At 39.4% G+C, this 15,331-nt stretch overlaps 1 protein-coding gene across 2 annotated transcripts in view; it reads left to right on the top strand.

The window, feature by feature from the left end:
* KDM5B (lysine demethylase 5B) overlaps nt 1–15,331 on the top strand; it is a 51,505-nt gene that overhangs the window by 3,708 nt on the left and 32,466 nt on the right. Inside the window, exons 2-5 of one of the 2 annotated variants that reach the window (XM_081914374.1) lie at nt 6,915–6,992; nt 9,967–10,089; nt 10,415–10,585; nt 13,528–13,584. In XM_081914374.1, coding sequence (XP_081770500.1) covers nt 6,915–6,992; nt 9,967–10,089; nt 10,415–10,585; nt 13,528–13,584 — 429 coding nt within the window. The remainder of the gene's footprint in view (nt 1–6,914; nt 6,993–9,966; nt 10,090–10,414; nt 10,586–13,527; nt 13,585–15,331) is intronic. The other variant, XM_081914375.1, reaches the window with a different exon arrangement.

Raw genomic sequence — 15,331 nt, 5'->3', positions numbered from 1 at the left:
TTATAGGCTGTAGTCCAGCACACAACCTGATTGTGTGCTTAGGCATGCCTAAGACCATGGATTTCAAAGGGTTTAGATGCTCCTAACTCTGATCAGGGTGATTGTTACGGATAATTGAGTCTCACTGAAATTAGTGCAACTTGTGTACTGAATTAAATCTACAGACGTAAAATCCTGTACACCAAGGAGGGAGGGAGGGATAAAGGAAGCCAAAAAAGAAAAAATGGGGTGCTAACCTTTATATTTTTAAAAAAGAAAAGAAATGCCCACACCATAAATTACCAGTCCAAAATGCCACCCAAAGGATAGTGGGTTTTGTGGACACCATCTGCTAAATGCCTACTTGTTGTAGAGATGCTGTAAAGTTAAGTGGGATGGATGATTGTTTCTCTGGAGCTCTATCCAGAAGGCAGATGAATCTTCACTCCCAGGCCTTCCCTGGAAAAGGTGCTGTAGCAAGCGATGTTCTGAAAATTAAAGCTTGTTCCCAGCTGTAATTGTGTTGATGGTAAAATGACTTCCAGATCTCCAAATGTTTCTTTCCATCTGCACCAGAACTATAAAGGCAATGTTGATAATGTAACTGAAAACCTCCTTTCTGGACTAAGAATTCGTTTTCCTAATAGCCCAACCAGAACTCATCAAAGGGAAATGTTTGGATTCAAATAATGTTCATTTCATAGAAAAAAAGAGAGTTAAAATGGCTTAAATGATCACATTTCAGCATTTGACATTGCCTTCTTGGTGGCGGCACTGAAGTAGGTTGTTGTTACTTGAATGAGCTGGCACAAGCCTTGGATCAGACCCAGGTTTTGAGCCCAGCTTATTAATAAACCACCATTTGCCAAGTTTGTAAACCAACAAACCACAATTTGTTTCTAACCAGGATATAGAAGCTTTACATCTTTCTTTTTTGTATGAAGGGGAAAGGAAGTGCACATACCTAAGATTTGTTTGAGTTTGTTCATTATTACCCCTGATGAAGCCCTTACTCTGAACATAAAGAATATGCATCTTGCTTCCAATTTTATTTATTATCAAGTGATCCTTTGATGTGAACAACTTTTATTTAGTTGGGGTAGCAGAATTACTCTCAACATCACATGCCTTATTCCTTCCAGTTGTAGAAGACTTAATATACATACCTTCATAAAAAGGTGAAACTTAGTCTGTTTCTTAGGCATTTTGCTTCCTGAAATGAGGTTATGATAGTATTGTTTACTATTCTGTATGAAGTGTCATATCTATAGCAACATGGAGTACAGTCTTCTAGCATTACCATAAGACGATAGCTTTCAATCAAGCTTGTGACCTCTTGACTGTATTTGCCTGGCAAAGACATTGTGCCTTTGACAGCAAAAAAGGAATTCAACAGGTGCTTCTCCTGGAATGGAGTTAGGAGGTCATGCATATTAGATTTTTGCTGTCAAAAGGGCATGATCTTTGCCAAGAAAAACATTTTCACCAGACCTAAACTTGCCAAAGCTTGCCACACTGGTACTTTGATTAAGTTCTAGCAGTTCCCTGTGTCTATACATTCAGGTGGTATAAATGTTAACTTCAAAATGTATGCCTTTCAAAATATGAACATTTGGAAAATCTGAAGCGGGGACCTACCTGCTGATGATGGACATTACCTTAAATCTAATCTGTATCTTAGTTTTCATATTCTACTGTTGGGATGGCACAATCAATGAAAAACCTGTAATTCTGGAATAGTTTTCAACACTTTCCTTGTCCATGCTATTGGTCTCAAGAGTACACTCTTATTTTTGGGAGGTCCAACAAAGGGATGTGGGAACCAACTCTACATTGCATGACTTAAAATTGGGGCTGTGCAATTTTTCAAATGATAGCTTCTGTTTCTCTAAGAAAATTTGTAACATGGTCCTTTTAAGTTTTCTTTTCAAGCCATTGTTAGTAAAGGATCACCAGTTGCATTACAGTTCATTTGCTAACTGCCACTTCTCTGAACTTGCTTCTTAGTAGTCTCAATTTGGTTGACTGGTTGTGAAAATCTGCAGTTCTTGGTGAAGGAGGTTTTTCCCAATTGCTTTCTTGCCCTTGGAAAGTCCTCATAAACCCGACATCCTATCTGAAGAAATCCCAGCCAGCCTCTACCTTCAGGTTATATCCCCAATCTTGGTCTAACTATAAAAAAAACTTTTAGGAGTTTGGTCTAGGGCTTGATCAGTGATGCCTTATTGAACATCAGTCCTCCCCTCTTTCTCAGAGACCTAGAAGTGAATTTTACAGAGACTATACCTTACATGTCTGATTTATATTAATGTAATTTAATATTGCAATTTCATTCCCAAGAGAAACTTCAGCTGGTAATACACAAGTCTTGCTAAAAGGGCATACATAGATCAAAGTGATTTCTTGTGCAAAACCTGTGCATTATTATCACATCCCTGTAGAAACATGTAGAAACCAATCTGGTTATTTGTATGAACTGTGGCATGCTGAGGCATGCCTAATGTGTTATGAACCAGACAGAGACAAGTGAATGCACCTAAGGCAGTGAACACAGCCTGGAATTGGTATACTGCACAAACTAAGAAGCTTGGTGAACATACACACCTTAAAACAACCTGGGCTGGAGAGTTCAGTATGAGGCACTAATTGGGTAGTACTTGTAAGATGGCACTTGAATACAAAGTACTTTTTGAATGATCAAGCTTTTTTGGGTTATCTGTGTGGGGCAATTTAAAAAAATGGCAAATTTAGTATTTGAAATGCTGGATTTATGCAGGTAATGAAGTTTTCAAGACTTAATTGACCCTTTTCAATGCTATTAAAACAGTTCCAGAGCATGCCATCAAATATATCTTTTGGATATTCCTACCAGTAATTACCCTTATTATTATTATCTTTAACTTGGCACATCACTGTTTTATGCTGTGGACCATGTCTTTGCATGTTTTCTTATCTTGAAGGAACATACTAGAAAAATAATTTCATCACTGTACCACAGTCCCTCGCTGTCTGATGTTCATACAGCAAGACTCAGTTCTGTGAAGGAAAACAACAGTTTATCATTAATCCTTCTATATTAAGGAAAAGGACTCAAGCAAATTTTTGATTAATTTCAAGACTTTGTGATGAGCTAGAAATTATACACACAATATTGTTGTAGTTGATTTATAACTCATTCCAAAGTAGCTTTGGGGTTGACAGCTACTTTGCATAAGTGAAGAGAAAAGGGAGAACAAATGTGGAGAAAATTAACATAATCAGTATTGGAAAAGTTAGCAATATTTTAAAATCCAAGTCAGGAAAAGGGATGATAGGTTTGCTAAATTTTCACTGTCGTAATGTGTGAAAAGGTTATGTAGCAGAGAAAAATAGCACTTGCAGTCTACAGAATTGGAGAACTTTATGAGATTTCAGAACATACACTTAACAGGAAACAGAGAGAGTTACCAGAGTGGGCTTGTATCAGGACCACTTTCTATACGTCTGCTTCACAAGTCACATTAAACCACACTTCAAAAAAAATTTTTTTTAATGAATGCACTGTAGTGAATGCCACTGGAAAGTTTTTTGCTCTCTTTGCTTGCTCCTGATGTGCCTTTAGGAAACAAACAACGTTGGCTTGTCCTGGTGTCCAGACCTGGGCTCGTGGTTTGTTTTCCCAAAACAAATGTTGGCCACTGCTTGTGCTTTTGAAAGAACCAGGAATCCTTTTTGGATATAATCACAAGCCAGACTCTGGAAGGAGCTGGGAAGGTAGAGTGAGAAATCCTTAGCTTCATGTGATAGCATGATAAGCATTCATATTAAACCATAGTTAACTTTGAACTATGGCTTAATGTGATGTGTGAACTAGACCATTTGAAAGCCATCTTTATATAGAAAAAAAAATGTCCTGTGTGAAATGGACCAAACCTGAAATTATGGGAGAAAAACTAGTTAGTTTTCCAGTATTTTCCCTTCTAAGGCAACGTGGGCTGGGGAATATTTGCAGAAGAAAACTAGTGGGTTGTTGCGTATGGGGTGGGGTGTTCTTACCCATCGGTTCTCTCCTGTAGGTACTGTCTGGGCGCTTACTTTCTCTCTCTGATTTTTGATTTTAGGACTTGCAGAGGGGGAGGAGAAAATTACATTGTGGGTAGCATTTGTAGGAGAAATTGGCAGGTCCGGGAGAGATTACGTAGCCCTCCTTTCTGCTTTCTGATCAGCACCTCCTGTGTTCCCTACTCTATCAGAAAATTTGGGATTGGAACCTTATTGTTCCTGAGAATGTATACTTTAGCCCTTAATGTCAGTATGCTTGCTGTAGCAGAGAAGTGGTAGCTGTTGGATTCACTTTCACCAGTATGGGACTAGATTAATTCTTAAATCTGTAGCTCTTATACAGAGGGCGGGGGAGAAACATAAGTGATGTAGCCATCTTGAGTTTAAATAGATCCACCTCTGATTTCTAGTTTAGGCTGTCCTTACATATTAGTATGGCAGTTGTGTAACTCTCCCTGTAAATTTAAATTTCTGCTGCCTTGTCTTTCTGGATGACAACAGAGGCTAACTGTACTTCCTTCTCCTTCCATATTTATGGCTAGAGAAGGTTAAGATGGGATTGTGATGCTTCTCTGCTGGCCTCTGACATTAGAGTGAAGCACAGTTAGTGGCAGAGGTAGCTGTGTTCAGCCTGGTGGAAGGCTCCCACTGATGGTTCTCCCATTGGCAGAAGCAGGCAGTACATTCTGAAATGAGGTATTTTGAGGTTGGGTCCACAAATTCCCTGAGTTTAATCCTAAGGCTCTTTTGGCTGCTTGAGCAGTGGATCCACCGCTCCATCACTCACTGAAAAGATCACAAAGCAGTATGCAAAGAAAAAGCAAAAAATGCAATAAAAATAGATACATTATGGAAAATATAAAAATCTATAAATAATACAATATAAGAAAATATAAGAGATCAACCTCCAAAATGTAGAATTGCACTCACTCAGTACACTTATCCTCTCTCAGTATCCACATCTACAAACTCCTCTGTACATCAGTCAGCCTACAGCTGCACACATTCACCCACACTCATAGAATCTATGTTCTCTATATCAGTGTTTCCCAAACTTTTTTGGGCAACGGCACACCTGTTTACTGAAAAAAAATCTCACGGCACACCACCATTAAAGCCCCGCCCCGTGACGTCAGCGCGCAGCGTCACGCCGGGAGGGACGCACGAAAGTGAAAGTTTTTTCCCTCCCCCTTGCCGGGGAACCTCCAAGCTTTGGGGGTGGGAGGAGGCAGCAGAGCGAGGGACTGAGGGACGGCGGCAACTGAGGCGGCGGTGGCTGTTGTGGTGGTGGCGGCGATAGCGGGCGGAGGAGGGGGCGGCGGCGGGGCTTGAGGAGCCGTCGCCGGGAGTTGCTGCTGCTGTTGTTGCTGCTGCTGCCCGGACATGCCGGCCTCCTCCTCCTCCGCTGTCTCGCGCTCCTCCCTTTTGCACGCGCTGCCCCGCCGCTCGGCACCACCACCGCGGAGCCGCCCCCGGCTCGACGCGGATCCTCGCCGCCGCCGCCTCTCACCGCCCGACTCGCCCGCCTCCCTCCCACGGCACACCAGCCAATGTCTGACGGCACAGTAGTGTGCCGCGGAACACCGGTTGGGAAACACTGCTCTATATAGACTTCCATACTTCAAAATATTTCCATATAAATACATATTTACTTTGACTTGGTACACATTCTTTTCCTTTTAATTTTTATTATTAAATTTTAGAGAGTATTATAAAAAAAATTAAAACAAGGAAACAGTGAGTTGTATTCAACTTAATCACTGTGCAAGTGAAACAATTTTTACTCACACGGTGCAACTTCCGTTTCCTCTCCTCTCTCCACATGCCCTCCCCACCCGCACCTGTTCTGGGCCTTCCCCTGGAACAGATTTGGGGGTGGTGTGTGGTCGGAGAAGGATGAGAGGTTCCATTATGCAAGCTAAAGTTGTTCTGCTCATGCAATGACTTGGATTAATTCCAGTGTTTGAAAAGATTAAACAGGTAGTAATATTGGTGATGACAGCATTCTACTGTATTAGACTAGATTTCCAGCACTGGTGGTTTTTGACATGCATTTTCTAATGCCTATGAAATTTGCACTGTATGGTGTGAGGTAGCATTTTTACCCCATATAATATTTGTGTTTGTAGTATCGGATGAAGTGTGCTCAGCAGAACCCAAAACACCCAGAGCCAGAAAACATATTCATGGGATATTGTATAAACAAGAAAGTAATGTTTTTATTTTAAATTGCAAACAATTCCAAAGTGTAAAAACGATATTTTAAAAATGCTCTGGAAATACTAAAATGTCTAGAAATTACAACTGAGAATTAACTTTAATGTTTTTTGGGGGGAATGTTTTTCTTACCCCATTTAGAAACCTGAAAGAAAACTTCCTGGTTAAAGAAAGGTCCCCCAAACGGTGTGACATAGTTTGTGCCAACCGACTGACATTTGCTTGACCTTTCCATGACCATTTGTCTATGAAAAAACAGTGAAGTGTTTTACTACCCCAATCCACTAAATTGGCTGGCGTAATAAACACACCCCAGTGGCAAAATTCAATGCTTTTCTGGGCCATTTTATGCTGCAGGTGGTTTTTGTTTACACTACTAAATCACTAAGTGGTAACTGGCTCAAACTTGGGAATGCTGTACAGCTGACAATTTGTGTGTGGTTATGTGTGTGAGTAAATTGCACAGTGAGAAATGTGCCTGCAGTAAGTATCTTACCCTGCAAAGCTGGATGAAGGTTAATGCTAGTAAGAAGTAACTGTGAACTATATTTTTCTGTTAGATTTTTCTATATCTGAAAATAAAGTGAACAAGATCTTTTAAGTTGTACAGTATACCAGTTTTGGTCTGTAAAAAAATTCTCTTCTCGGTACTGAATTATTTTTCCCCCCTTTCCTAGGATTGGCAGCCTCCATTTGCATGTGATGTTGATAAACTTCACTTTACTCCACGGATCCAAAGGCTGAATGAGTTGGAGGTAATGAATTAACTAATCGTAAATACTTCCCAGTGGCCACTGATGGATTGGGTGCTTAAAACTGTTGAGATAAATGCAGTATTTTTAATTAAAATAGCAGATCTCCTTTTCAGACAAAAAGAGGAAAAAGGTGTGGTGATTAGCCACCATTCTGTTGTGATATGTAAGGCTGGATAGAGAAGTTCTAGAATGCTACCTCTCCCTCAACAGTTTGAGGATCTGACAAAGACATAAATTCTAGCTGGAGAGCCTCAGCTGCTAGCTCTCTGGCTGGCTTCTCAAACATTTTGACCTTTTAAAGATGTCTCTTTGGAGACAGTTTTTCTGCCTAATGTTCAGCTTCCCGGGGATATATTATTTAAGTATGCTTTCTTTCATTTGGCATCTCATGGTATACAAAGGTATAAACAGATTAAACAATTAAGAACAATTAAAATCAGTAAAGATCCATTCCCAAAATCTTAAAAATACAAAAGTGATCCAAGGAAAATTAAAGTTTGATACCCTATAGTGGAATCAAACACCAACAAAAGCCTGGGGGCTGAAATACACTAGTGTTGGTCTGCAGAAGATGTAAATAGTTCCATAGGGAAGGTGCTGCTACAGAGAAGGCCCTCTTCCTGGTTACTGCCAAATTCACGTCTCTAAAGTGTAGCGCAACAAGAGGACCACCTCATCTAAGTAATGAACATGAGGATATCCTAAAATAGTATCCGCGTAGGAGTGAGATGGGAAATAAGATACAGAAAAGTGGAAAGTTTCAAATGTTCTAGAAATGTGAAGAAGGGGTACTTCATAAGCCTGGAAAAACCACACTGCTGGTTCATCTGGGAAGGACTTCAGGAGAAGTCAATCTTAGATTGTATTTCTACCACTTTTCCTCTAAATATCTTGGCTGTTACATGTTCTATGTGACATTGAGTCATGCCTACCCCTTTCCAGAGGTTAAGACGTGGAGGTGCTTCAGAAGTGCCAGTCGATGCATTTTGGTGGTGTGTTGACAGCTATTTTGTTTTGAACAGTCATTAAGCTTGTTCTGCTCATTCTGCAAGCTCCTTTTGATTACTTTTAACATTCCATTCTACCAAAAATATCATATGATTATTATTTTTGTCACTTTAAAGAAGCAGGAGTAAATAAATATATGTAGTGTGTATTAAAATGCTATACAGTATTTGCATTTGTTCAGAAGTGTTTTCCTGTGCATGCAAGACATCAGGTGGGACTTAAATGCCACCTAGTGGTAGCAGGCAGAATTCACTGTTTTAAAATTCTGAATGCTCTGGAGCGTTAATTCTCTCATGGACCCAGTCTAAAATTCTATCTCGCCACTTTTTTTTACCTCTTCTGATTGCATGGTTCAAGCCTTCCATTGCAGCGCATTCTTCATCTGGGAGCCCTGGTGGACTCTGTTGTGGGAACAATGTCCTTGTCTCCAGAGAGGATAGGCAAGGTCTAAGCGGCACTCAGTTCTGTCAAAATCATGAGTGAACCTCAGGGTGCAAATTCTGGGTCTCATGGCAATACTACATTCTTGACCTCTTCAGTAGCTGCTGCGCTCTCATTGAAGTTCCATAGCTGCCAAGTGACATATCCTCATTTCCCTGCCAAGATTGGTATGTCACTCTTTTCAGCGGTGGCTTCAGAAATCCTCCCTTCACCAGGGATTCCCTCTCAGACAACCCCCTTGGACAGTCATCATTTCAGATAGACAGAGGGCCTCTCTCCAGCAGCTGGATGCTCCAAGGCACCTAGTCCTCAGAGGAGACTCTCCTCATCAACCTGGAATGAAGGGCAGCCCACTTCATAGTCCAGCACTTTGCAACCAAGGGACATTTGGTTCCTAATCTCAAGGATTGAAAATGCTCAAGCCAGCTGACTGAGCAGGGAGCACCTGCTTCGTGGAGAATGAATGCTTCAACTTGAGGTGTTTAGAAAAATTGTGTCCCGCTTTTGGGACAGTCCAGGTGGACCTCTTCACCTCCTTAGTCAATCGCTCTGTCCTCACCATGGCCTCCAGGAATGCTTTATGCCTTCCCCCCATTCCTACTCCCCTCCCAAGGCTTGAGAAAAGAGAGGGTTCAGTTCACTTTGCGATCCCATACTGGCCTTAGAGGCCATGGTTTTCCGAGATGGGGACGGCATTCCCATGGACTCTTCTTTTGCATGACAACCTCTTGACTTAGGGAGAGCTTCATTATCCAGTTCCAGCGTGGCAGAACCTGCATGTTTGAAGACTGAGTGGAAGTATCTTAATCAAGTTGGGCCTTTCTCCCAGCAGCTGATACCATGTTGTTCTCCAGCATCCTCCTTCCTTTGATATATCAAAGCTCTTGGAAAGTACTCTCTAAATGGTGTAATAAGAAAGGGCTCTTGCACACACACAAAAAGTTGGAATCTCCGAATTGTTATTGCTTCAAGCTGGTTTGAGCATGGGCTTCAAACCTCATACCCTAAAGCTCCAGTCACCAGTCCTTTCAGCTGTGTTGTCAGAGAATCTGAGCAAGACTCAAGGCTCTCATCCATATGTCAAACATTTCCTTTGTGGTGCTTTGCTCAAATGTTCTCCCACTCACCATAGATTCCACCCATCTATGGGAATCCACATGGTGCTCCTAGCTCTCCAAAGATCTAGTTTCATGAAAGGACAAGTGCTCTAGAACATTCAGAATTTTAAAACAGCAAATTCTGCTTGCTACAGATAGATAGAGCTCAAGTCCCACAAGATGTAGTTTTTACATGCACTGAGAAGAACTCACATTTGGGTGGTGTACATGGTTGCTTAAAAGCACAACAGATTCTTCCTCCATACTTCTGCTTGCATCCCAGGATAATGATTGCTTCTTAACCTGAAGAGACAGTAATCACCTTTATTTTCACTTTCTTTGCTCATTATGCATAATAGATTGGAGAATATTAAATTGGTACTTGAAAATAATAACTAAACTGTATAATAAATCCACACTCTGAACAGGCTCAGACCCGCGTAAAACTGAATTTTCTGGACCAGATTGCAAAGTTTTGGGAACTTCAGGGATGCACACTGAAAATTCCACACGTAGAAAGAAAGATCTTGGATTTATTCCAGCTTAATAGGGTAAGTTTCACATGCTTTTAGGCTGAAGTCATGCTAATTTTCAGTCATAAGCAAGTAAAAATAAACTTGTTTGGTCCTGAAGGCCCTTGCGTTGATAAATATTTTAGAATGTAGTATCTAGATAAACGGGGATTAAGTAGTTGTATTAATTACTTAAAGCTTTGTTTTTGTCTGTGTTAAGGTAATAACTTCCTCTGGATCTAACATTTATTTATAAGATAGCACCTGCTCACTGGAGTTAAGCAGTTTCCTTTTCTGAGTTATATTTGTCGGAAATGACCCTGTAAATTTGTAAATCTTGATGTGCAATCCTTTTCATTTGCAGCTAGTTGCAGAAGAAGGCGGATTTGACTTGGTGTGTAAGGACAGAAAATGGACTAAAATAGCTACCAAGATGGGGTTTGCTCCTGGAAAAGCTGTGGGCTCACATATTCGTGCTCATTATGAGCGCATTCTTTACCCTTACAATTTATTTCAGACTGGAGCTAGTCTGCTGGTGAGTATAGACTACTTTTCCTAGATTGTGAACTTCTTTACAAATTGACTATTTTTCCATTGTGGGAAAGAGTTCTCCAATTTTCTTTTTTTGGTGAATGCTTTTAGAGTTCTAAAAAAGACTTACTACAGCAGAGTTATGGAAATTTTAATATAATTTTTTAAGGTTTCACTGAACACAAAGACGTAGTTGTATATTAGCTGCTGTTTTTAGGGTTTTTATCTTCTTGCTTGATCAAGAAGTTGATACTTACAATGGCTATTCTTGCCTAGTAGAAAGGAAGTGGCTTGGATTGCTTTGCTCCTTCCTCCCAGTTAGAAACAAGGTAGCTTTTGAACCACATCTAAAGCTGTACTTTGCTTTGAGGGCTCTATGCAGCACTTTTTTACAGTACACATTTTCAGTGTGCTAATCTTCTTAGCTTACATTGGTGCAGTTCTAGCCTGCTTGGGTTCCTTTCCTACCTTCCATTGAATGGGAGTAAGTTTTGGGAGTAAGCTTCTTACTTTATTGGACCCCAAAGTGGTTAAAGTTTATCTGCAGTTTCTGAGGTAGTTGTGCGGTTGGTATATAGAAAGCTGGTATGTCTGAAAAGACATGACACTGCTTTACTGAAAGAGTAGAAATGTATGTAGAAAGGATAGAAAGGATAGGCTTCATCTGATCAAAAACCAGTTTAGACCATCTATAGGAACATAGGAAGCTGTCCTATACTTAGGTCATTGGGCCATTTAACTACAGCAGCTGGCAGCAGCTCTCCAGGGGTTCTGATGGGACAATCCCAGCCCCATGTGGAGATTCTTGGACTTTCTGCTTGCAAAGCAAATGCTATATTTCACTGAGCTGCAGTTCTTTTATGGCCAAGAACTCAATACACATGCACTGGGTACATCCAGACTAGACTACTGTAATTTTATGTATGTAGAGTTGTTTCTGAAGACAGTCTGGAAACAGATGCCAGGATGCTTGTGAGGATTAGGCAGTTTGATTATATAATACTAATTTTGTATTGGTTTCATTGGTTTACCTTTTTGTTACTGGACTTAGTGCTGGTACTGATTTCTAAAGTCCTATCTCAGCGCCATTATTCAGGCAGCCAGGTCCCAGGGACATGGCCTATATAGTGATGTCCCTACCCTTGTAGAATTCCTTCTCCCTAGAACTCTTTAATTGGGTCCTAAATATTTATTCTGTCTAGATTTTGATTTTTTGTTCCCTTCCCATCAACTTTATCTAATGCTATTTTTGTTATGCTGTATGTCAGTTCTGTTCTAAAATTGTTTATTGCAAGCCCTAAAACGCAGGGTAGAAATTTATCAGATAAATAAGTGAACAGAATGGGAAGAACTTCATGACCCAGGTTGATTTCCTAGTCACATCTCTCTCTCTCTCTCTCTCTCTCTCTCTCTCTCTCTCTCTCTCTCTCTCTCTCGTCAAATGAAAATCATAGAGGGTTCCCCCCTTACCCACAAATACAGGAGTTTTAAAGATTTACAGATCACTTCTGGCAATTTCTAAATAATTGAAGTATTTTGAGCAAAAGGAGAGATCCAAATTATATATGTAACACTAGCTTTAAAACTAGTTTGGTGTGCTAAAAGGCATTTTTATTTTGGAATTTAAGAGAAGTTGTATCCCTGTCTGTACAGACTCCTCTATACCCTTCCTTCATTTCTTTTACACTGATCTTGTTTTCTTTTGCCTTAAAAAAAAGAAAAATAAGTTGAAATTATTTGGTTTGATATAAATTCAGAAGGTGGATAGGCTTTTAAACTGAAGTCTGAAATTGCAAAGAAAGCTGCACATTTTAGTTTCTTTATCACAATTAAAAGGCTGTGTTTGCATTACCTCCCATCTTGAGCATAGCATATTTTGAATTAGTCTTTGTTCATTCTTCATAGGAGTTGTGCTATTTGATAGCACATTAGAGGTCATTCTAAATATCCATAGTATTGTTTTTTGTCTTTTAAGACATTTACTAACCTATCTGTAGGTCTGTGTGGCACTGTGGTGCTTATTCACTAAGTTAGTCTACACAGTAAAGGCTATGGATGTATGGTAGTAATCAAAATAGCCATCAAACTCTAGCTGTGTATGTAATAACAGGGATGTCTTCATATTCAAGGATCATGCAGAAAGCTGTTCTACTAATTTTATCCCATTCTGCAATATGACAGGCCCTTTAAACTTGATGGTCTTTGTGTCATAAGCTTACATACAGTGGCTGTGTTTGCACATCATGCATAGAACCACCTCATTCTGAGGGGACTGTAATAGGCCAAGTGAAACATAGCTGCTGATGAGCTAAAAGGGTTTAATTAACTCATAGAAAGTAGGTTCCATTGTTTCCACTAAATAACCATAATGGTATATTGTAGGTTGTAAAAATAAAACTCATATTTTCTCAATTAAGTATATCTATATGTGTGTTTTTTCAAAGTTCTGAATGTTTTGGTTATTTGTAAAAATGCTAATGATGCAAGGACAAAACCTTTGAAGTAAAAATAGTAGATTTTTGTAGCAGAAAAGCAATTTTAGTGTTTCTGTCATTATCTTTGTTAATACATTTCTATTGCTTGTCCAGTAGAAGCCAGTAAACCATTGCAGTCTGTGTTTTGCTCTAAAGGCTATATAGTCACGGTAGCATCTATGAAGATCTGCTGCTTTGGCCTTGTGTAATCAGGTTTTTATAGTTATTGTAATAGGAACTTATAGAAGAGGATCTTTTTGTTCCATCTTAAAACAGGGCTGTCTTAATGCCCATGCACTTACTGAAAATCTAGTCCTGGTATAGGTGTCTTTATATTCCTGAAATGAAAACTTGCAGCTTTTCAGAAAAGGACCACTTAGAAGGAAATGACTTTCAAATAGCTACTTGTGACCCCACTTCACAGGGTCACAATTCTTTAAATTGTAACTCTCCAAGCTCTCTCTTGCAATAGGCGCCAGACATTTGTTCCAAACTGATGTGTTTAGTGGATGATGCAGTTCTGGAAAAGGTATGTTCAACATTTTTTTAAATGATGATCCTTTCCCGTTTCTCTTCTAAGCTGTTTCAGGTGCTTCCTCTATATCCACCTGTGCAAAATAGTTCTATATTCTGTCAAGTGCATCAAGGAATTGTGTGAATCTGTGTTTTGGGCACAGGATTTCAATTACATGCTTTTCAATAATGTTTCTATAAAAGCATGTTACAGTAACTTGGTTTATCCTTGATCCATTGTCTCTGGCCAATTCACTGTATTTTAATTTAGTGTGGAGTGTTCATTGCCTAACTCAGACAGTATTTCCTGTATTCCGTGATAGTGTGTTAGTGTATAATACAGAGAGGGAGAACTGAAGGCAAATGCTGTATAAAAATTGCCTCTTATTAATTTCTTGCATTCATTTTTAAGCAGCTATATATTTGTGATATTATGAAGTATTGTGGTATTTGTTGTTGTATATACCTTTGCAATTATTTACTTAAGGTTTTTTTTATATGCAAAGCTTCTACCCTTCAAGCAAGTGCTGTTGTTGGATGCAAAATGATTCTTTAGCAGCTATGATTATTCTTCTCCCCTGTCTATTACTTGTATCTTCATAGCTTTTTGTTTGAAGTCTAAATGTTCCTCAGGAGAACAATTAGCATTGTGATGAGAATTGACAACCTTCTATGGAATTTTGTTTTATTGGTGCTTCTGTAACTTTTGGATTCTTGAAAGCTGTGTGAAAAAAAAGTTAAACGCCATTTTGTGCATGTAGAGGTTTATATAAGTAGTTTGGTGAATGATTAAAATTCTGGTTATTTAAAAGGCATGGTGTACTTGGTCAAGCAGAGAGAGAACTTTCAGATGCATCCAGGCCACTTTAGCTTTTTCCTTGTCTGGGCATCCCTGTGCTACCACCATGTGGTGTTTGCCTATGTACCACATTTTGATCAGGCAACACTTCAGTTCAATTGTAGATTTTGTAAGTTCAGTTGTAAATTTGCTAGGAAACATATTTCAATGCACAGCTGGCAGAAGAGGAATGATCAAAAGGTTGAGAACTGTTTCTCACTGTGTTTGTTAAATCTACAAAGAATTCAGGTTTAGCTTTTTATGACAATGGCACCTTGGTGTCAAACCAGATGTGCATTTCTTTTTTTTAATACTGGGAAAAGCAACACTCTCTGTTTAATATCCCCCTGCTTCAAATCTGCTGCTAATCCTGCTGGGGGAAGGTACAGGTACAGGTACACGTACATTGACTTAATCTTTCCCTCCATTAGAATAGCAGTCAAGATATTTTTTTAAAAAAAAGTGGGCATGGAGAAAAAGTGTATTTTCTACATCAAGCAGTGTATAACTTTAGTGAAATAAATACATAAATATAAATATTGTTCTCTTTTTTCCCGAGCAGTAAAACATTTATGCTTGGTAACTACTTGTGTTCTTTGCTTCTTCAGCAAAACATTTAATGATTTGTGCCTACCTGAGGGCCAGTGGTTGGAGGGCTGCAGTTAGTATGTTGTACCAGGACTGACCCAATTTCAGATTCCTTTCTCTTTCATGACACTCCTTGGGAGACCTTGGGCCAGTCACCACTCTATTCCTAACCTTATCTCACAGCATTGTTGTGACAATAAAATATGCATGGTATGGAATAAATGTACACTATCCTTCTCTCAAGGAAGGAAGGGTGAGAAAAACATGTAATATTTCAGTATTTTCATAGCAGGTTTGGTATTTTCGTCCCACTGCCCAGAAAACTCAAATGTTATTA

The sequence above is a fragment of the Podarcis melisellensis genome (genome assembly GCF_964234715.1).
Source record: "Podarcis melisellensis genome assembly, chromosome: 6".
NCBI lineage: Eukaryota > Metazoa > Chordata > Lepidosauria > Squamata > Lacertidae > Podarcis > Podarcis melisellensis.
The sequence above is the reverse complement of the archived record's forward strand: the minus strand, read 5'-3'. Positions and strand labels throughout refer to the sequence as shown.